The sequence below is a fragment of the Alosa alosa genome, chromosome 4, assembly GCF_017589495.1.
Source record: "Alosa alosa isolate M-15738 ecotype Scorff River chromosome 4, AALO_Geno_1.1, whole genome shotgun sequence".
In the NCBI taxonomy this organism is placed as follows: domain Eukaryota; kingdom Metazoa; phylum Chordata; class Actinopteri; order Clupeiformes; family Clupeidae; genus Alosa; species Alosa alosa.
In genome coordinates this window covers 1,701,312-1,723,941 of record NC_063192.1, presented here as the reverse complement: position 1 = coordinate 1,723,941, position 22,630 = coordinate 1,701,312, and the positions used below count along the sequence as shown (strand labels likewise).

At 39.1% G+C, this 22,630-nt stretch overlaps 1 protein-coding gene across 1 annotated transcript in view; it reads left to right on the top strand.

The window, feature by feature from the left end:
- tamalin (trafficking regulator and scaffold protein tamalin) overlaps positions 1-21,453 on the top strand; it is a 43,956-nt gene extending 22,503 nt beyond the window's left edge. The window contains exons 4-8 of the mRNA XM_048241589.1: positions 1,573-1,675; positions 3,241-3,334; positions 13,399-13,465; positions 17,318-17,384; positions 20,738-21,453. Coding sequence (XP_048097546.1) covers positions 1,573-1,675; positions 3,241-3,334; positions 13,399-13,465; positions 17,318-17,384; positions 20,738-21,228 — 822 coding nt within the window. The 3' untranslated portion in view covers positions 21,229-21,453. The remainder of the gene's footprint in view (positions 1-1,572; positions 1,676-3,240; positions 3,335-13,398; positions 13,466-17,317; positions 17,385-20,737) is intronic.
- The last annotated feature ends 1,177 nt before the right edge of the window (positions 21,454-22,630 follow it).

Sequence of the window (22,630 nt, the reverse complement as noted above, 5' to 3'; positions counted from 1 at the left end):
CATGGCGCAGAAGGGCGTTGGTGACAGTGTGGACGCACCTCCACACCGAGGTCTTGCTTAGGCCATAGCCCTCTCCTACGACTTCGATGAAGCTCCCTGTAGCAAAAAACCTTAGCGCTGCAAGCAGCTGGATTTCAGGACTTAAAGCAAAATTCTGCCACGTTAGCCTGGCAAGCGCAGTTCTGAGAAGGTCCAGCAGCTCCATAATGGGGTTCTCTTGGGAGGCGATTTTTTTAAATATAGCCATGTCAGGCAAAATGTCAAACGGGCTTAAGTTTTGCTGAATAAAAAAATTGACATGGACTAAACAGCTCCGCGGCCAGCGCCTCTTTGATTCAATACAAGGACACGTTGGATTGCTGCCATAGTTGGTCGCTGAGTGGACACCACCATGCTTACCCATTTATAAATCTTAGCCATTTAGAGCCAACTTTTAACTATCAAAAGTGATTGCCAATTTGAACGCTTTAATGACATTACGTATCACCACCATATTAGTTCTGATACCAAATAAAGTAAACTTCATAAATATGCCTATATTCTTTGCGAACATATTTTATTATTAGTTTTAAAATTTCCATAACATAATATCGTTGAGCCACAACACTGTCAACATAGTCTACCATAGTTTGACTTGTACTGCGCTGCACTGATTTCTAAAGACTGCATAGTGGCGGCGACTAGCGCCTTGAGCTCAAACAACGCTAAGAGAAGCTTACGAATGGTCCAGACCAACCTTACGAAAGTGACTTACAGAAGATATACTTAGCGTACGAACGTGTCGGGAATCGTGCCATAACGTTAAGAGAGAGATTAAGGAATAGGTTAAGAACTACTTAGCGATAAGAACGTTTTGGGGAACCGGCCCCTGCACGGTTTCATCAATGCCCTCGCACTGCTAACATCAAAAACTGCACAATATATTTATATTCTATAACCTGCCCATAAACCTGCAATACATATAAATTACATGTATGTTTGTATGTGTATATGTATATGTATGTATATATATATATATATATATATATATATATATATATATATATATATATATATATATATATATAATGTTTATTTATACTCTGTACATAACCCTCTATACTCCTTATCTGTCACCGTAGACATGTCATCTGGAAAACCTGTATTTATCTATCTATACACTGTTATCTAGTCTACATAAATGCACAGAATACTTGGTATTTAATGCTTCTTTGCACTTCTGGTTGAATGTCAACTGCATTTCATTTGCAAGAAACAATAAAATCATGGTACATAAATCTTAAATGGAGTTATCTAACAAACCTCTGTACAGTGTTTTCATTTATAGATAGCAATAGAATTAGATGCAAAAGTAACTTGATTTATCTTAGAGAACAACAAAGCAGCCACATAGGTGACCACGGTGTTTATGACCCAGACTGTCAAAGCTACTTCTTTTTCCCACCTGTTGGCATTTTTAAAGCTAGAATACATTTTGTGAAAATGTAATGTAGATTCGTTTTTTTTTTTGTTAACATTTTTGTAAACCAACCAGTATGTTACAGATAAGTCATTCATCATTTCCTTTTGCAGACTTATGGTCTTCACCATCAGAATGAAAACTCAGTGGAGATGTGTACCTTTGTTTGTAGAGTGCACAATCACAGCCCAGCCAAACTGGCAGGTCTGAAAGTTGGTGAGTAATGACCTGGAGTGGTAGATGATATTTTTTTCCTTATCTTGTGTGTATCCTTGCACAAATTGCTCCTAAAATCACACAAATTGTTGCACACACACACACACACACACACACACACACATACACACACGGCGCCATGGCCAACCCGTAGAAAGCACCTAGGCCAAACCTGCAGTTCATAAGGTAATCAGCAGACATGGGGGACTCGTCTCGAGTCACATGACTTGACACGACTCTCGAGTCACATTGTTTAGGACTTGAGACTTGCTTGATCAACATGTATAAAAGACTTGACTTGACTTGATGACTTAAGACTTGAGACAAATGACTTGAAATTACTTGACTTTTTATTTTTCATAGATATTAAGGAGTTAACTTTACAATTTTAGAAAATCTGCTTAGGTGCTGTTGCATGCGTCACGCGAGCGAACCTGTCATTGTACCAAGTGACGCAACGCGACAGACCAACAGCAAGTGCCAGATCAAATGAGACAGACTGAGGTAGGCTAACTTGCAAATATGGAAGGCTCTACGTTTATACCAAAACATAATACGAAATAACGAAAATGTTGCCAATGTAACCTAAAGTAAGTGCCTCTCTTTCTCACTCCCTCTTAAACACGTCCCTGTTCCATACATTACACCCTAGTAGTAACAACAGTCAGTAGGCCTGGCTAACTGCCAGCAATCATCATATAAAAGTAGCTTATTTCACATGTTAGGCTTATGTACCTATAATATGATATAGCATTGACGGTCCTAAACCCTCCTAAAACCCATTGCGCTGTCGCGCTTGTCAAAGTTTGGCAGTGACGTCGGCGGCAATGTTTGATTGATTGATTAGTTCGCTTTTTTGACATTATTGGGTCCCTGGGGATGTGACAGGTCAGGGCAGGTGTAACTTGAACTGTTTGAATATAGTTTCATGATTTGATGTAGCTTACCTAATATTTGAGGCATATTGAAACAATAATAGGCTATTTTATAATAGGTCTACTTGAAATACATTTTTATTCTTATACATTTCATCTTATTCTATAAACCATTCAGATGTATGTGGCTTAAATGAATGCAATGTCTATTTGTTTTTTACAAATAAAACTCCAGCAGTTAATAACAAGCCTATTTGCTTGCTTGAGACTTGAAGGTTAAGACTTGAGACTTGCTTGTGACTTGCACATGTGTGCCTTACTCCCACCTCTGTCTGGCATATTGAAGGATGAAATACATATTTTTGATGTTACGCATTAGAAGGGGTAAGCCTAGCTTGCACATTATTAAAAAGGAATGCAGAATGTAAGATGTGACTGGTTTTGAACACAGCCACACAATACTCTTACCTTGACTTGCATTGCATTTTGTACACATGCACAACCTATTAGAAAAGAGCCCTGCTAGCTAGTTTGCATGCCATTCTTGAGGGATATCTGGACAACACAAAGTATGCATTGTTGACATTATGTCAAAATGGTTGTTTCGTCACATTATGTTGCTATTTTTAGATGTTTAAAAAACACTCCAAATACCACCTTTAATGTTTGTATTGTCAAATTTGTATGCAGGATATACCATTGCATGTGTTAATGAGACATCAGTGGAGGGTTGCCAACACAAGGAGATTGTTCAGCTGATCAGGTCTTCAGGGAACATCCTCAGGTAAGCACCCAGTCAAGACTACTGCTAGGTTAGCCTACTATAAGCGTCCGCACACGCATCAAGCTTCATTCACTCTAGTCTAGTCTCTTGCCAAGTTTGCTTGTGCCAGCTCTCGCTAGACTATCTGTTATCAGTCTTGATATCGATCTACTTAGGCCTTTACTTCAAACCCAAACAGTTTTTTTAAAGACTAATACCACAAACAGTCTTTTTAAAGATGATCCCAATCTCAGCCCCAGCTATTTTTTTTAACTGCTAGGCGTGCGCTTAGCTAATAGGGTAGGCTACCCCTCTGCCTTTTTCACTGTGTTGCAACACATGCCGGTTCTCTTTGACTCCATGCTGAGCCAATCCAGAGGTCATATCAGAGGTCTAGTGCCAATTCCCACTTATAACAAAAGCCGGTAACACTTTATAATAACTACACACAATTCAGCATTTATTAAGCATTTGTTACGTATTAGTTAATGGTTTGTTCATTATTAGTAATTTATTGTTCATACATAATGTATTATCAGTAAAGCATTTGTTCACAGTTATAAAAGGTTTGTTCACAGTAAATAAGCCTATATCTAAAATATGAATACATTATTGTTAATACTTAATAAATGATGCAATAATACTGTGTTGATAAGGTAATATTTCCATTATTTAACAGTTGTTACATACACATGCACTAATGATTAGTTAGGGTGAGGAAATATTTTATAAACCACTTTCTAATACTATAATTCATGATTAACTGAGGAGTTACAAGTGATTATTTTGTGAGCTCATCTAAAGTGGGGACATTTCATGCCTTGTAACACATTTACAATATTACATAATAATATGAATTATACATGCTTTGCTGTTGTTATTATTATTATCATCATCATCATCAGTGGGCCTATTATCATTACTAGGCTTTTGGGTAACACTTTATAATAACTACACACAATTCATAATTTATTAAGTTGTTGTTACTTATTAGTTAATTGTTTGTTCATCATTAGTAATTTCATGTTCATACATAATTTATCATCAGTAAAGCTTTTGTTCACACAGTTATAAATGGTTTGATCATAGTAAATAATCCTATCCAAAAGTATGTTTGTAAGTACATTTATACTTAATAAATAATAGATAGATAGATAGATAGTCTTTATTGTCATTGACACTTTTTGCAAAGGTACAATGACATTTGAAAGTGCTGTCAACTCATGAGGTATGCATAAGAACAATAATAAATAGTTTAAAAATGCACATATATAAAAATATAAAAAGAATATAAACATATATTGCACTGGTTATGAACAGGAATGGTTCTGTACAGATTTCACTGGTAAAAAGAGCATTACTCCACCATAGAATTTGCACAGTGGGTTAGGGGCCAAGAACAGACTATTTCAAATTTGAAGAGTTAAGGGACATGATTGCCTTCGGATAGAAGCTATTTTTTAAACGGTTTGTCCAGAGAGGGTTAAAGCGGAGCGAGAGGCGCAAACGTTCGACAATTTCCGCGTTCGATTATTGCAAGGGGGAGGGGGGGAAATCCCCCTTTATGCAGACCAGAGTAAACCCTTGCTGCACTAATGTCAATGGAGACTTGTGGAATTTTACCAATAAATTGGTCATTATGTCTTTCTGGATTTGTTGAGGGTTTTTTCGAACATTTTGTCATAATCTGTAAGTGTTTGGGATTATTTCAAGCCTAAAAGTGTAATTTTTTAGTGTTCGGATTTGTAATAAAATAACTTAATATCAGACCATGCTGCTGCCAGTTACTGTCCAGTTGTTAGCATACTAGCTAGCCTCTTAGCTAAGGTAACATTTTAAACGGAGAAGTGTAATTTCTTTGAAATGACAACTAGCTGAATAACATTACTGACATTAGTTAAAGTGGATAGTTTATACTCGCCGAATTTGGAACAGTATATTAAGTTTAAGCGAAGTCCTTCAACTACTAGTCAATTGTTAGCGCATATCTGTATTGCCATAGCTACTCCCATCCACTTGTATGGCGCTTTTAAGCTGTTAGCTAGCTAGCTAGCTTCGGTACACATGACTAATTCAATTATGTATATCATGTCCTAAAGAATGATTCATTGGTATCATACATGATTATAGACAATGATACTGTGAACACAATTATGTTTATCTGTTCTTATTGCTTATTAAGAGTGAAAGTTTATTTAGTGACGTAAGGTGACACTCCCACTTATGCAGACCGGAACTGTCGCGTTTTGCTCCCATAGTAACGAATTACGTTGCTCTATCTTGCTAGTAATCAAGGATCTTTGGTTTGTCCTGGTTTTCATTGTTCTGTATCTCCTGCCTGATGGCAAGAGCTGAAAGTGACAGTGACCTGGGTGTGAAGGGTCCTTTGAAATGTCTATTGCCTTCTTACGGCATCTGGAGGCGTAGATCTCTTCCAGCGTGGGGAGGGGGCAGCCTAAGGTCTTCTCTGCTGCCCTGACGACCCTGTGAAGCACCTTCCTCTCTGAGGATGTGCAGCTACCGTACCAAACACACAGTCCATACATGAGCACACTCACCATGGAGCAGTGGTAGAAGGCGAGAAGCAGATTCTGGGGTAGACCGCTCTTCCTGAGAGTTCTCACGAAGTACAGTCTCTGCTGCGCCTTCTTCAGTAGCTCCTTGGTGTTGGCGCTCCATGTCAGGTCGTCCTCCAGCTCAATGCCCAGAAATCTGAACACCGGAACCCTCTCCACACAGGCCCCGCCGATGAAGAGTGGTTGAATGTCAGACTTGTTCTTTCTAAAGTCAATGACCAGCTTCATTTGTTTTTGTGGTGTTGAGGAGCAGGTTGTTGACTGAGCACCACCCTGCCAGCCGCTCCACCTCGTCCCTGTATGCTAGCTCACCCACCTCGGCTGAGATGAGTCCAACTACCGTCGTGTCATCTGCGAACTTTACAGTCTTGTTGCTGATGTGGGTGGGGGCACAGTCATACGTATAGAGAGTGTAGAGGAGTGGGCTGAGCACGCAGCCCTGTGGCGAGCTGGTGCTGAGGCTGAGAGCAGTGGAGATGTTGGAACCCAGCCTGACCCTCTGGGAGCGGCCTGTTAAAAAGTCCAATATCCAACTGCAGGTGAGTGATGGGAGCCCAAGGTCCGCCAGCTTAGAAACCACACGTTGTGGAAGGATGGTGTTGAACGCTGAGCTGAAGTCCACAGTTGTTCACAGTCCCTTGTTGTTCCAGGTGGGTCAGCGCGGCATGAAGTGCTGTGGAAACAGCATCCTCAGTGGATCTCTTTGCTTTGTAAGCAAATTGAAAGGGGTCCAGGTCAGCTGGCAGGCAGGAGATGATATGACTCCGCACCAGTTTCTCAAAGCACTTCATGATGACTGGTGTAAGTGCCACTGGGCGGTAGTCATTTAGGGTGGTAATGCAGGGTTTTTTCGGTAGTGGGACAATGGTGGAGGACTTAAGACAGGGGGGGACACTGGCCTGTGACAGGGACTGGTTGAAAATTCTGGTAAAAATTCCAGCCAGTTGGTCCACAGTCTTTCAGCACCCGGCCAGCCACTCTGTCAGGTCCTGCAGCCTTTCTCGGGTTCACCCCCCTCATCACCCGCCTCACCTCACACTCTTCTACCTTAAGTGTGAGGCTGCTGTGAGCAGGTGGCTGTGGTAGGGTTGATGTAGATGTCACCTCAAAGCGGGCAAAGAAAATGTTAAGCTCCTCTGCCAGAAAAGAGTCCCCCGCGGCGGCCGAGGAGTTGCTGGGTTTGTAGCTGGTGATGTGCTGGACGCCCTGCCACACCTGTCTGGTGTTGTTACTCCTGATATGGTCCTCTATCTTCCTTCTATATGCTGCCTTGGCCTTGCGAATGCCTCTTTTCAGGTTGGCTCTGGCAGCGCTGTAGAGTGCCTTGTCCTCAGACCTGAAAGCAGTGTTCCTGGCTGTCAACACGCTCTGCACCTCTTTTGTCATCCAGGGCTTTCTGTTGGGATAAATCCTTATACGTCTGTCCCTGGTGACATTGTCTGTGCAGAATCTAATGTAATCCAGAACTGCTGTAGTGTGGTTCTCCAGGTCCTGGTGATCAAAAAGCAGTCCTGCGGCTGGTCGGAGGCCTCCTCGGGCCAAGTTGGGATAGTCCGGGTCGTGGTCGGAGCTCGTTTCCGTAAGGGGGAGGGGTAATGAAACAACCACTTCCCAATATAAACCATTTGTAAACAAAATGCTTTGTTCATCATTTGTAAAGCATTGCTCCTAAGTTAATTCTCATAAATAAAGTGTAGACACAGTTAGAAATGGTGTATCTAAAATATGTTTATACATTATTGTTAATACTTAATAAATGATGCAATACTATGTTTTTGATTAAGTAATATTTAACAGTTGTTGCATACACATGCACTAATGATTACTTAGGGCGAGGATACATATTTTATAAACCACTTCCTAATACTATAATTCATGATTAACTCAGGAGTTACAAGTGGTTAGTTAATGATATTTTGTATAAATAATCATGTATAAACATATTGTAGATATAGGCTTATTTACTATGAACAAACCATTTATAACTGTGTGAACAAATGCTTCACTGATGATACATTATGTATGAACAATAAAATACTAATGATGAACAAACCATAAGTAACTAATAAGTAACAAAGGCTTAATAAATGATTAATTGTGTGTAATTATTATAAAGTGTTACCGAAAAATGTAATTAAATTGATTTAGTTTTCATCACATGTAGTTAGGACTTGATGATAAGAGCCATATGTATGCATATTATCTATCAGTTGTATTGATGTAGAAGTTGTAAAAGAGTTTAACAAAGTAAATGATATGCAATGTGGCAAACACCTTTTTGCAAATGCAGCACACTGAGGGCCAGATGTACGTACATTTGCGAACGTAACGTTATCAGCGCCATGGACAAACCGCAGACTGCGAGCGCTGTCAGACCCAAGTTTCCGTCGTATTTATCAATCGTTCAATCCTTGGTGTAAACTGTGCCTTTCTCTGCCTCTCTCCGCCCATAAACGCAATTTACGAACGTCCACAACTGTATGGCAGAGCCTACAACCGCAGTTGAATGAAGTTAACTGATGACAACATTAAAAAGAATCAAACGTTTAGCGATCATGAAATAATACCATAGATGATAAGATGTCAACGAGCAGGGAGATAATGAAGATCAGTAGTTCTACTCAAACTACTTGTGAACGTAGGCTATGGAAAATTGGTCAAATCTAGCAAGTAGGGAAGTTTAAGTGAATAACGTGAAAGTGAAAGTAAGACATTCGAAAGGCCAACGAAAGTTAATGTTGCTTTTGATAGTAGCCTAAGACTTGCAAAACTGGTGCTCTAAATAGCGATTCTGTTGTCTTTGAAAGGTTCTCTTATTGAAGCATTGAACTTCAATTTGGATTAACACCTGCTTTTACAAGGCGCAAGTATTTAGGCGCAGAATAGACGTGCGCTTTCAGGAGCAGTCTTTGTACATACCGCGGAATACATAATAACTCCCACTTTCCCCTGGATCCTCCCATGAATGCATATGCATGACACGACAATCGCAATCAACCACTTTCAGCTCCCGCGACAGGCAGTTTGCGCTTTTACATCATTGCAGCCTGTTTGTACATACCTCGCAATGATTTTACACGCACGTTGCGAAACAAATACGCCTGAAGTGGGCGTAAAAGCGTTAGTACATCTGGCCCTGGGAGTGTTAAAGGAGAATTCTGCCGATTTTCACATAAATAGATAGCTAAAGCAGCCAGGCATCTTAGATGGAGAGCAGCTTCACAGAAGAGAACTTCTGACAGCAAATTTGAGGAAAAGTTGGTAAACCACCCTTCTTACCTAATTTGAGGGTGCTGATTCTGAATATTTTGTTTACCAAGCTCAGTTCTGAGTTCTAAGCTGCATAATCAGCATTTTAACATAAAATAGCGATTATTTTTGCTTATTTTGCCCTAAATTGGGTTGATTGCAAATGTAATTACTAAAACCAAATTAAAGTGTTCTCTAAATACATGTTTGAGCATTAAAGAAGCCAAACTATAGTTTATTAATGTATTTAATGGGAACATGATTACAGTTAACATGTAATAAACTCGGAAATTCTAATCAAAACACAACCATATTTTTATTACTAACATAGTGAGTCACTCGTGGTGTTTAATGCATTTCATCACAATAACAAATTGCACAGATAACCTTCAACTCAGAATATATCCTACAGTATATATGAACTTAGATAGCGGGAATAAGCCAGAACTAAGAATAATGCAGAACTGCATCTACCGTCAGCAACAACCGACAAGTAAAGTAATTTTTTACTTCTAGTAACACTGGATTTGGTATGTGTGCTTGCCTCCATACTAGAGCTTGATAATGTGCTCTTCTAATATGCCATTGAGCAGCATCACTTGTTGGTGGTAGAGCCTCCGATCCTCGACATATAGAAAACAGAGTGGCTCTATCATAGTGTTGTACGACTTCGATACAATACCTGCCATAAATATTTTGATACTCGATACTGAAACAATATCCAAATCCTAAAATATCTGGAAAAAGAAAGGACACAGGCCTCCTCCAAGTGTATTGAGTCATTTGTGTTGAATTTGGTGCACTTTTGGTCAATTCTGGGTTTTAAACTTCTAAACTTCCTACATAATTATTATTTTTGTAGTCAGTAAAATAGTAGTTTGTGTGTGATTAAGTCCTTTATTGTTTGTTAAAGCTAATTTATATTGTGTGGTATTTTGGCAATAAATTACATTTAAATAGCCAAAGTAGGCTAGATCAAGATCAGTGTTCAAATTACTGCATGCCAATCACTTAATGCTATGCAGAGGAGCCTAATCTTTAGGCCATCCGATGTAGGATACCCTAGGCCTTCCTGTGTTTATGGGATTTCTTTGACAGTTGCAAAGGGGGAAAAGTTAAGATAGTCTTCTTTGCTCCCAGTGTTATTTAATAAGTATGTTTCAACCACTCTTTGGGTCTTAATCAGATAGGCCTACTCCATTATTACATTACATTACATTACATTTGGCTGACACATTTTTAACCAAAGCGACTAACAACATGGTAACAGTTAAGTTTTAAAGCAATTCTTTCAACAATTTTAGGACAATTTAAAAACGGTAGAGAATAAGTGCATCAGTGAGTGCTGTTTTTAAACAGTTGAGTGTCAGTTCAAGACGGGTGGTAAGTGCTAGGATCAGCAAGACTTGTTTTAAGTGGTGCTATGAAAGGAGATGTTCTCTAAAGAGCTGGGTCTTCAGGAGTTTTTTGAAAATGGAGAGGGATGTCCCTGCCCTTGTAGGAACTGGCAGTGTGTGCCACCAACAAGAAACAACAGATGATAAAAGTTTGGATTGGCCTGAGCGTATCTGTTGCAATATCTGTGTGCATTCCTACATTAGGTCTATTTCTTTGATAGTCAACCTCATTTGCTACCACATAACAAATACCAAATAACAATACAAAAGTTTCTTACAAACTTTCCTGCATAATTCTTAAATGTGCTGCAGTCAGATGGGTGTCCTAAAGACATATAGATCTTGAGCATCTATTACCAGTGTTGAATGAGCAGTTTTTGCAGTGATCACTACTGGACATTCCACATTGCTAGACAGCACTTGAGTGAGGATAGACTTATTTCCACTTCACAAATAACCATCGCTATCTGCAATAGCTACAGTTCATAGCTGAGGATTTGTCCTAGGTCCACTTCCCTTTCAGCATCATATGCAGTAATGATGCACTGGAGAATGTTTCTTTTTGTTGCACTATAAAGGATATTTTTTGCATGGCTGGAATTTGAATGATAGGAAAGAGCACCAGTGAGATGTTTTAACTAGGCAAGCACAGTCGCCTTTACAGTAAAAAAAAATAAAGTGTAAATCCTCTGTAAAGACTGACAACTGTTCATAATATTTAGTGACAAAGTACTTTCTACAGAAAAATGAGCAGTCACCTACTATTCTATCAATTTATTATCAAGGAATCTATTTTGCTTCTAAACGTCATACTGAATTTTAATTTTAGCTTATTTTCATTTGTTACTTGAGGGTCATTGGGGTAATTCCTGTCCTGTCCTACATATATGATACATAAAGAGTATATTAATGCCTTATTTTTTGCAATTCCTATGATATCTGATGGCAAAACCAAAAAGTATGTGAATTATGCTAATTAGCAAGCTTAAAACTCAAAATTGAGCTTGGTAAACAAAATATTTTAATTCAGCACCCTCAAATTGTGAGAAATAGCCCCTTTACCGACTTTTCCTCAAATTTGCCAACAGGACTTTTTCTGAGCGTTTGTTAGCTATCTGCTCTCCCTCTATCTACAGCACTACACTTTAGGGACATGAACATAGGAGCTCACAAACATGCCTCCAGAGTGTAGGGCTGTAGTTGCCTGGAAGCTCTAACTGTTTGCTGCAGCAACTCAAGCAAGGGAAAACCGATTGTTTTCTCTTTTTCTCTTACCGTACAGTACTCAGTGACCTCCGAAAACAGAGATTGCCAGAATTCACCTTTAACTTTACAATAACATGCAAGCTATGAAACTTATTCATATCAACAACGCCAGCATTCATGCAGGTGTGCAAGGACTTAGCTTACCTCTTATTTGAACAACCAGTGAATTCAAGCTGATTGTAAAGGTGTCCTTTTATAGCAACTATGTGTGTGTAAAAGTCAAGTGAGCTAATGAATGAACAAAACAAAATATAATTTTGCCAACATGTGTAAACGTGATACATTTCCTGGTTAAATAACTTGTGATCTAACAGTAGCAAGGCAACAAGCACAGAATCAAACATAGAATCAACAGTATCCATCATGTCTGCTCTTTGCCTCTACGTTGTCTAGTATTTCTGTAGGATACCTTGACAAAAGAGATGAACTAGTTCCATGACTAGTTACAGTCCTTTTAGTGTCAGTATCAAGATAATTTGGGCAGGTATCATATTGAAGTCACAATTTTGCTAATTTACTTTTAGAGGTGCAGTAAATAAAAGTGTTTTTGGTTTGAGTGAGAAATATGTGTGAGTGTCCGGATTATTTTTGCAGTTTTTAAATGTTTGTGGGTGTATGAGTGTTTGGAATGCTTTAAATAATTTGGCCCTTGGGGCAAACTATTTGGGGACCCTTAGGGACTGTTCGTTATTTATTTCAGGGGCTATCGGAGGAGTTTTGGGAGCGTTAGTCAAAAAATATGTGACCCTCCCACGCCAGCAATACATTTTTCTACAACCCTCTAAAGTGATTGAGAAAAAACACATGAACTTCTCCAATAATTTATTGATGCCGTCTGTACTGGTTTGCGTTTAGCAAAGATGTACGGATAGCCACTGTTTTTTAACAATCATGATATACATGACTTAAAGAAACATGCTGTCACGTCAGGTAGCCTAAAGTTCATAGGCCTAATATGACTTCATGCTAAATTTTTTGAAGGTTCTTAGTGATTATGAGGAACAATATGGGAGAAATTTGTCGATCACTGATCGTCGTTTTAGGACATTAAGCCATGTTAAGCTTTTTGCTTACAATAGGAGTTAATGAAGAATAAACGCTTAATGTCATCTTTGGCCAGTGGTGAGGCTCATCAGACGCAAAGCCCTGGGCGACGGCCCACATTTTGCTGTTTTCATTAATACAAAACTTGGGTGACCCTCCCTCCTAGACGAAAAAAAGTTGGGTGACCCTCCCCTCAACAAAGAATAATGACCCTCCCCTATTTTCCTCCGGTGGTCCAGTCCATAAATACCGAACGGTCACTTAGCATAATGCCTACACCATTTCAATTTTATACACTGACATACCTGGAAAAATGTATACAGAGAGAATAAACAAAATCTGCTGATACAATTGATAGTAATAGTCTTCTTTTGTTACTTAATGGTGGTTAGTTAAAAGCCTTTAGGTGCATTACCACCACCCTTTGAGTAATATCTGCAAGGCTGCAGGAAAGTTGCTATTGAATGTGTAAACTCTGGTAAATTGTCAGGAAATGATCCTTTACTTGCTGTATAACTGCTGGACTTGAATTAACTTTTTGTGGGTTTACCAGACTTGAGACACTCTACAGTGATTCAATACGGAAGGCTGAGCTTGATGCTAGACTGCAATACTTAAGGGTGAGTTATTTTTCTTCTGTCGTGTTTATTTAATTTTTTACTCATATAATTTCCAACAACTTACAGGCTATTGTTTTTTTCCTTTTGGGATGTTAAAAAAGAAATCTGACAGCTTGTCCTAACTGCATGCAACCCTGTCCACACTGTATCCCTTAAATATGCCATTCTATTGTGACATATTTCTCCCTCTGTACAGTAGCAGATGCAAGTGACAGAAAGAAAGTAGAAACAGAGCAGAGAAAACAAACATTTTTGATCAAAACATTATGCCGCACATCACTGCTTCGCTCGCATTTAGTTAGGACTTTCTAATTGAAAACAAAGTTTCCGAACGTATTTTGTTGCCTGCTTGTCCGACCGTTTGTCTGATTGATTTCAAACGTGGCAGATGTCTTGCTTACGGGCATGAGTAAGTGCAGTGCCAAGTTTGACATTGTTTGGATGAGAAATTTGTCGTTCTAGCCGCAAGTCAGACTCGAGTTACGATTTTGATGACTTGACTTCGACTTGACAAAATTAGAAATGACTTGCAACTCGACTTGGACTTCCATGCTATTGATTCGAGACTTGACTCGGACTTTGCCTCTTTGACTTGTAATGACTTGTAATGACCTGTGGCATGGGTAAAATTATTTGTATCTTATAAAAACATTTGTATCTTATAAAAACATTTTCTACCCATACCAACTTCAGCAGCCTCAAGTTCATCGTTACACCTGCAACTCAGCGTTATTTTGCATGGAATGCAGGGTCTCCTATCTAGTATGAGAAAGGAAAAGGAATGATCATCGCTCACTGATCATCCTCCCGTTTTAGTTTGACTAAGTGGATGCTGTGATATTGTGATGGATTTGCAATTTGCAGGTTTCTCTACACCACTACCTAAAATGGTTTTGTTTACAATGTGCTACTCCCTTCACAAGAAGGGAGGCTGTAACCTGAATTGGTAATGGCCGGTGCCTCATTTCGGTGCCACTTAGATATCTGGCGTTTTTTTTTTTTTTTTAATACGAGGCATCACTGCACGTCATGTGCCATCATTATAACGTCTTGCTCTGATAGCAACACATCCATAAGTTAGGCCTAGCTAACATTAACACTACATGTAAGCTTAAAGCAGAGGGGTGCACAACATAGGCTAGTGGACAGTATTTGAGTATTTACTTGCGTGAGCCCATGATAAGTAGCTTACTTTAAAGCAATATCTCAAGCTCCTATCAAAATCTAGCAGTAGGCCTAACTACACACAAGTAAAAGGCTATGAAACAACATCAACAGTATACTTTACACAATAACCTTGCTAATGCTTTAACTGGCATTTATTTGAAATGTTATCAGCAAAAGTTGTAAGTGAAAACTATTTCACGCTGTGTTATGAAAAACATAATGACATGACGACATACATTTTTCATGTGCATGTGGCTCATATAGCATCCAAATGAATATGAAGATCATGCTAAAAGTTAGCTTGCAAAAACATAAATACTGGTATGTAGGTTACATACCTCTGCATTGATATCCCTGAGCTGTCAAAGAGGCTGTAATATCTCCGTATGTTAGCTGCTCTGACTGGGGGTAGCCTGTTAGCGCATAGTTGCTGTTAAAAGGCCTACTAGCTCTGGGAATCTAAACACTTCAACACCGGCACATGTAACATGTTTAAAACTATTGCGTGTTATGGGGGAAGACATCACATTTTTTCAAGCATTTGGGAACACACTGAATGAACTTGTAAGCAGAGTCCCTCGACGTTAGATTAGGTTGCTTGCAAATGCCGTTGTCCATGACCTGACAGTTCCAAGGCAAGCAGTTTTAACATACCTTATGTCACGCTGCCTACACTGGATAAACTTGAAAGCAGAGCTTACCATTTTGTGTGCATCCATGGCAAGCTGTTTTAACATTTAAATGTATTATGCGTAGAAGCAATGATATATTGATAGTAAATTGAATATAACAGTTCAATTTCACGTTCAAATTTGTTTTATCATTTAAAAACCAATCATGCTTTAGACCATTTTATTCTAAAAACAAGTATCGATTTAGCACCAGTATCGGATAAAACCCAAACGATACCCAACCCTACACGACAGGCATGGCTAGTCAAGGGTTGACAACTTTCTCAACCCCAAATGAGGGACACTCAACCCCAAATGAGGGACACTTTCAGTCTCCACCCCCCCAACCCCCCCTTGTTTTATTCAGATGATAATAATGACAAAGTAATTTTGTTTTTAAAGATACATTTCTTAAGAAATATTACCGATTTGATGCTGTTTAACTTATTTATAAATGGTGCACTGTCACTTTAAGAACATTGTCTACCTATCATTATAAGAGTGGTGTATTTTGACATTGTAAACATTCTCTAAGGAAAGTGAAAAGAAGTTTGCAGCAGTGCTGTCAGTTAAACGCGTTATTAACGGCGTTAACGTAAACCTATTTAAACGGCATCAATTTTTTATAGCGAGATTAACGTTCTTTTTGGTGTAACAAACTGTAGTTTTTTCACAAGCTGTTGCAACAACTAATAATAGAACAACTAGGCCTACAACACCACACTGGATCTAGCTAGACCGTGCTGCATGTACACACCCCCTTTTAGGGGAAAGGGAGCTGTTTGGATAATGGAAACCTATGCTGCATATAAGTGGGGAGCGAAAAGGGCTTATACTTACTAAATCTTGAAACAAACGTGAATAAAAGGCACAAAATAAGGTTGGTGTAAGAGTTATCTGTGTGTTTATGGGATTAATGTGACCATTATGTTCCTATTTTTTGCTCTTTCCAGTTTAGCCTACTAACAGGAGTTGTTTTTTGCCGCCGTGTAAATCACAATTCAGTTATATTTGGTCGACGCCGCTCCATAAAATTGTTCATCCAGTGTTTGCGTGTTAAATGTCAAGTGACAGTGCACCATAGACTGTAGGCCTATAAAATAGCAGTGCACTCATGTCGAAAAGTTCCTTATTTTCAACTGAACTCAAAGATAATATAGTAGGCCTATTTTATGTTTGTTATGCCCTTTATTAGCTATATTTCTGAAGAATATATTGTGTTGCCTCAGGTGCACATATTTTGAAATTTGATTTGAAATAATCAAATAGACCCACGTCTTAAAGTTAAGTTAATGAAGTAACTTGCTTTGTATTTCATTTGAATCCTAATCAAGATACACAATAATTGCTTTATATTGTTAACATGGACTCCTGGAAAGTTCAGAAATGCAAAATAATAGAATTTTAATCATGCGATAAAATATGTGATTAATTGTGATTAACTATAGGAATTCAGCGATTAATCGTGATTAAAATTTTTAGTTTGACAGCACTAGTTTGCAGTAAAGCTACTCTGGCTAAATTATGGTGCTCCCTGATCGGGTCTTTTCCACTGTACCCTACACACAGTGCGAGATGCGCGTGGTGGTAGCAGCGGCACTGGACACTTTGTTCCAGGTGTGTTTACAGTAGCCTACTATTGGCCATTGACAACTAGACAAGGCCGATGAGGCTGTGATTGAAATTCGCGACTGGAGCTGTCCCTGACGGGACAAATCAAAATCACCCAAAATACGAGATGTCCCGGACAATTCAGGGTGGTTTGGCAACCCTAGTCATGTCATGGCAGAGCCAGTGAAAAGAAGCAGAAAGTGAGTAAACCGTTGTCGGAGGAACAGGGAAAGAGGAAACAGCAGACTGACAGATTGAGGAGTGTTGAAAAATATATACTCTGAAGCTGTAGGGGGAGCTCTGCAGAGAAACATGCGAGCAAAAAGAGAGAATACATTTTAAATTTCTCTGAGTGACCAGTAAAGGGAAAATATTAAAATTGACTTGTGCATGTATCCTACAGCAAATCTTGCATGAGAAGTGGGATGAGTACCGCTCCCTGATGATGCAGGAACAAAGACTAACCCACGGTGAGGACAGTAACAGCACTCACAGTGTTGTCTGAATCACAGTCCATATCTGTATTCAAAGCATTCTCACATGGTGATGGTCTTTTGTGTCTTTAGTATTTTGGGTGGCCAAGCAAAACTCTGTGTATCTACCATTGTGTTTTTTATCTTATCATTCTTAGCAGTAAAAAGTTTTATTTGACACCATGATTGGTGACAGTTTACAAAAGTTCATGTCTGCACTTCAAGCACTGAAGCACCACCAATGGTTTGAAGTTAAAGGTGTAAAATGTAACTTCTGAACTATATGCAGGATGTACAGTGTTGGGGAGTAACGGAATACATGTACCGGCGTTACGTATTCAGAATACAAATTATGAGTAACTGTATTCCGATACAGTTACAAGTTAAATAGTTGGTATTTAGAATACAGTTACATTGTTGAAATCAATGGATTACATGACGATACTTCTCTGTTTCATAAGTTTATTCACTCTCTAAATAAATGAAGGCAACTTCATTTCCCAGAAGCTCCTGAAAGCAATCTATGATGAAATTGTTTACATGTTTAAATCCAAGCCCCGCCGTCTTGCACTAGCCTCAAAACGCAGCCAGCACGCATTATGGACGCGTCATCGGAGACCGTGAAATGACTGTTTGCACAGCAAATTAGGAGTAAAGTAAGTGGAGGTAACTCCTGTTCCTCACTGATCGTGGTTCCTGATGTCTGTTCAAAGGATAGTTTCCCAAGTATTAATAGCTCAGGCTACTTCGGCCAATCGGTTACACAGTTTGCTAAGCAATAAACAAAGCCTAGTTCACGTGTTGATTTAGACCTACAATAAAACCAATCTCTAAAATAGGCACTGCATTCTAAGTTTTTTATTCTAACTTAAAATAGCTTTATGGATTATTATTTTTTTCTAATTTGATCTACATTTACATTTCAAATTGAATTATATGGTGCAGCCTCTTAAGAATTACATTTACAGGTCATTTGCGTTCCACCTGTCATATGCGCCCCTCACTTGTACTGGGTTGATGCCACCGAAAAATCTCACAGGCACACCTTAATTATAATTTCTGGCTACGCCCTTAAAGTAGCCTATTTATTTTGTTTGTTTTAATTAGCCTAGTCGCCTGCTGTAGTTTTAGTGGTCACCTTGCTATTTTAAAGTTGTATCAGGTAGCTTAGTTGACTTTACATTCTCCTTTGTGGGCCTAACACTTCAGGCATTTGGAACAGAAGAACACACCAGGATAGGCCTGTTTAGTTAGCCTAAAAATCTAGACGCACCCTTGCGGCAGCAAATTACATTTGCTGCCAGGGCTAGTCTAGCAACTCTCCGTTGGCTTGTGAGCTTGAAAAATTCAACTTCTATCAGGCCAATCAAATCGTGTATAGAGACGTTAGGCGGGCTTAACATAATGATTGAGGGCAGAGTTGCAACGGTTTGGCTTGAATTCCCTGCTACTTGAAAACAAAGAAGACACGAGTTAAACTTTTTTTTTAAGTTGGCAAAGGTTTGAACTAGCCAACTAGCTCAGCTAGTGGGAAAACGTATGGGATAGCGCTGTCCTTTTGCGTGCAGAGGGAATTTGAAAGACAACCGATTATCCCGCCCCTCGGACTGAGCACTGCCAACGATGAGTGCCCAGACCCTACATTTTAATGTGGGTCTGGCTTGTCAGGCTACTGTTTAGTAGGCCTAAGCAGGATTTGATGGCTGCATTCCTACACTTATAAAATGCAATTCAATGCGGAAGTAATCTAAGTATTCAGAATACGTTACTCAGATTGAGTAACGTAACGGAATACGTTACAAATTACATTTTTGGGCATGTATTCTGTATTCTGTAACGGAATACGTTTTGAAAGTAACCCTCCCAACACTGAGGATGTACCATTGGATTCATTGGAGTTCAATGCACTGTATGTAATCAGTTTCTGATAATACTGCCAGAGTTCCCAATGCCAGGGTATAGCAACTTGTAAGGAAAGTAAGTTTGTCTTGACCAATTGATGGTCATCTGACTTTTTGAGTGTGCTAAGAGTGTGATGCCCTTAATGTAATAACATCAAGGGCCCTATCATGACATTCTAAAGTGCATCGTCACTCGTCAAAAGTCTCTTCAAATTTAGTAGGATGTCCAGTTCACATTGGGAGGGGTTTTGTTATCAAAAGTGTTCCTAGGATTTTTATTCAGTCAAATGGGTGTGTTTGGGGCGTAACATCATTTCAAACCAATGAGAATGACATCTGTCATTCCCTTTAACGGCGCAAAGCGCGATATGTCAAATAAATGCATCGGTATTTTGGCATTCAACGGCGCATTTGAAGGAGGCTGCTTGCGAGACCGTATGGAATAGTCATTCTTAAACCATGCTTTACTAAAACCTAGCATAGCCTTCACGCATTTGCAACTTCACCAAGGAGTCAGTCAACGACAAGACAGTTATATGCAGTTACTTTCACTATTGACTGACACTGGGTTACCACCGAAAACATAGGCTGGAAAAAGCAACACTTACCCTAATGTTGCTCAAATGACTGAATAAAACAACATTTATTCTGCAGAGGAGTTGCTTATATCTCGTGACAGTGCGTCTTCAGCTGTGCTCCATACATGTCTCTCGCCTCTCCCCTAATCACTTTTAACCGTCATTACCAATTTGCAAATGATGGTGAATAACTGATCATCATGAGATGTACATGTACAGTATTTCGTAATATCTTTGTTCTAATTATGTTTCCCATTGTAATCGTGCAATTTGTAATGCTTTGCATGGACGTGCGCTGGTGTGCGTTCATAAATGATAGAAGGATGGTGCGTGCACCTGCCAATATGACTGTTGACATGCGCTCTTAAAATAGCATATGAACAACTCGCCATTGACTTCTGACCAGGTTTAGGTGGTGTACGATAGCGATTTTTACACAACGCGCCAGGCCCCTCCCTAGATTGTTAATTGCCACACCCCTGGTCGCAATGTTTAAAAAATAAACGTGCAAAATACCGAATTCAACTTTGCGCGGGTGAAAAGCGAACTTTACGCCATGCGCTGGTGCCCAAAATACAGCCCCAAGTTACCAAGGAAGCTCCTGGATGCTTGGCCCCCATATTGCTGCTTGTAGTTGTATTTGCCTTAATAATGTATAGACCCTTTCAAGAGAGTTCCATTATCAGCATCATAGTTGGCCCCACAAGGCTTCCGTTTTAACATTCCATATGTTATCTTAATGCAAAGGAAGTAGATTGGGAACCAAATTTTTGTTTTTATTGTTGAAAGGGTCTATAATGTATTATACTGAATTCACTGTTCCACTTCTATAAGAAGTCTTTTCACAGCATCTCTCTTTCTCTCCTATCAGGCATAGTTATGAGTGACGCTCTGATTTATGAGTCCCTGGAATCAGCAGGAGTTTATGGGAGTTTAGGTGTTCCCAGTCCCATTACCCTTCGTGCTCAACACCTCTGGGAAGGTAGCAACAGCAGCAGTGCCAGCCACCTCAGCGTTGCCACAGATGAAGACTCTCTGTACCAGGACTGTCTGTACCAGGGTAATATGCCCACCCCATCCAACTCTGATTCCTATTGCAAACTGTCTCTGCAACTCTCGGCCCAGAGACTTCTTCGTCCAGCCATTGATCTTTTTGCTACATCAAGATGTTCACTCACACGTAGTGCCAGCACCCGTAGTTACTTGCAGGAACCAGAGAATACTGCTTCATTGTCAGGCAGCAAACAAGGGTGGTTTGGTATAATGCTGCCCAAGCCAAAACAAATGAGCTTTCCGAGGAGTCTGTTGAAGTTCATCCCTGGCTTGAACCATGCACTGGAAGAGGAGGAAAGCAAGCTATGACGCCTTGCATTAATGGGAAGGGAATATACCTTAATTGTGAACAATTGTGCACTTGTTTCCATGTTTGTTTTCAATTTGGCATGCTGATAGGTATAGACATTAGGTATAGACATTAGGTATAGACATTAGGTATAGGCTGATAGTGGGCAACTACCTCCTGGTAACACTAGGGCTGTCAATCGATTAAAAAAAATAATAAAATGAATTACATACTCTGTGATTAATTAATCTAAATTAATCGCATATATACTTTTTGCTGTGAAAGTATTTTAAATATTTAAATTCAAATGGATCATTGAATAATCAGCATTAGTGACATTAAAGTTCAAAAACTCTATTATTATTTTCACTGTTCAAATAATGGTCATAATAATCTACGATATGACCTAATATGCTGAGGAAATAAATTCAAAAGTGCTTCGGGAAGAAGTTTTTTTTCACATACATTGCATTTCAGGCCACAGATTTAACCTAGGGGACACAATGAAAATAAATTAACACTCAATTAACCTCAATGTCAACACTATTTCTTTCCATTGATGTGCGACTTTAGAGTTGACAAAATCCAGTGATATGCAAATTCCTTGCTACAGACATTGCAGAGGACTTTATTTTAATCAGCTCTTTATTTTGATTTCTCTTTATTTTCTTCTCTCTCCTTCATTTTACAGTCTAATGGTTACTGACTAGAACGGCTTAGGGTCAAAGGTCATACGGAATCGATTAATCTGCGCTATTTTTTTTAATCAGTTATTTTTTCTCAAATGAATTAATCGAAATTAATCAGTTATTTTGACAGCCCTAGCTAACACATTAACCTATATGGCCAGTACAGAATACAGCTAATGACATATTTCTTCTATATTATTGTATAAGATGTATAATATCAAAAAATAATAATAATAATAATAATAATAATAATAATAATAATAATAATAAACAATTTAAATAATATGCATAAGGTTACAATCTCTACAAACCCTGGACTAACAACCACCATCAGTAGCCTACTAAAGCTACTGATTTCCCCCATCTTCTGGCCCCACTGCCGCATAAAGGGATGGTTGTGTAAACACAACCTAGGGCAGAGTCCTGCACGGGTCTAATTTTTTAAATCCGCACCCACCCGTACCAGTCATGTTTAAAACAGCATCTGACCCGTTTTCCATCACCAGAGCTAGTTAAAATCCGTACCTGACCCGACCCGCATGAAATAAAACTGACACCCGACCCGCGTACCCAAGTTAAAATCAGTCTACCACCCGAGTTAAACAGACACGTTTAAGGAACTAATTACACAACCATTAACACTGCAGATCCAACTTCAGCTGAAGTTGACGGCAGGCCTATCCTACATGATGAAAAGTAGCCTAGGCTACCACAATACAACACTCGAGTGATA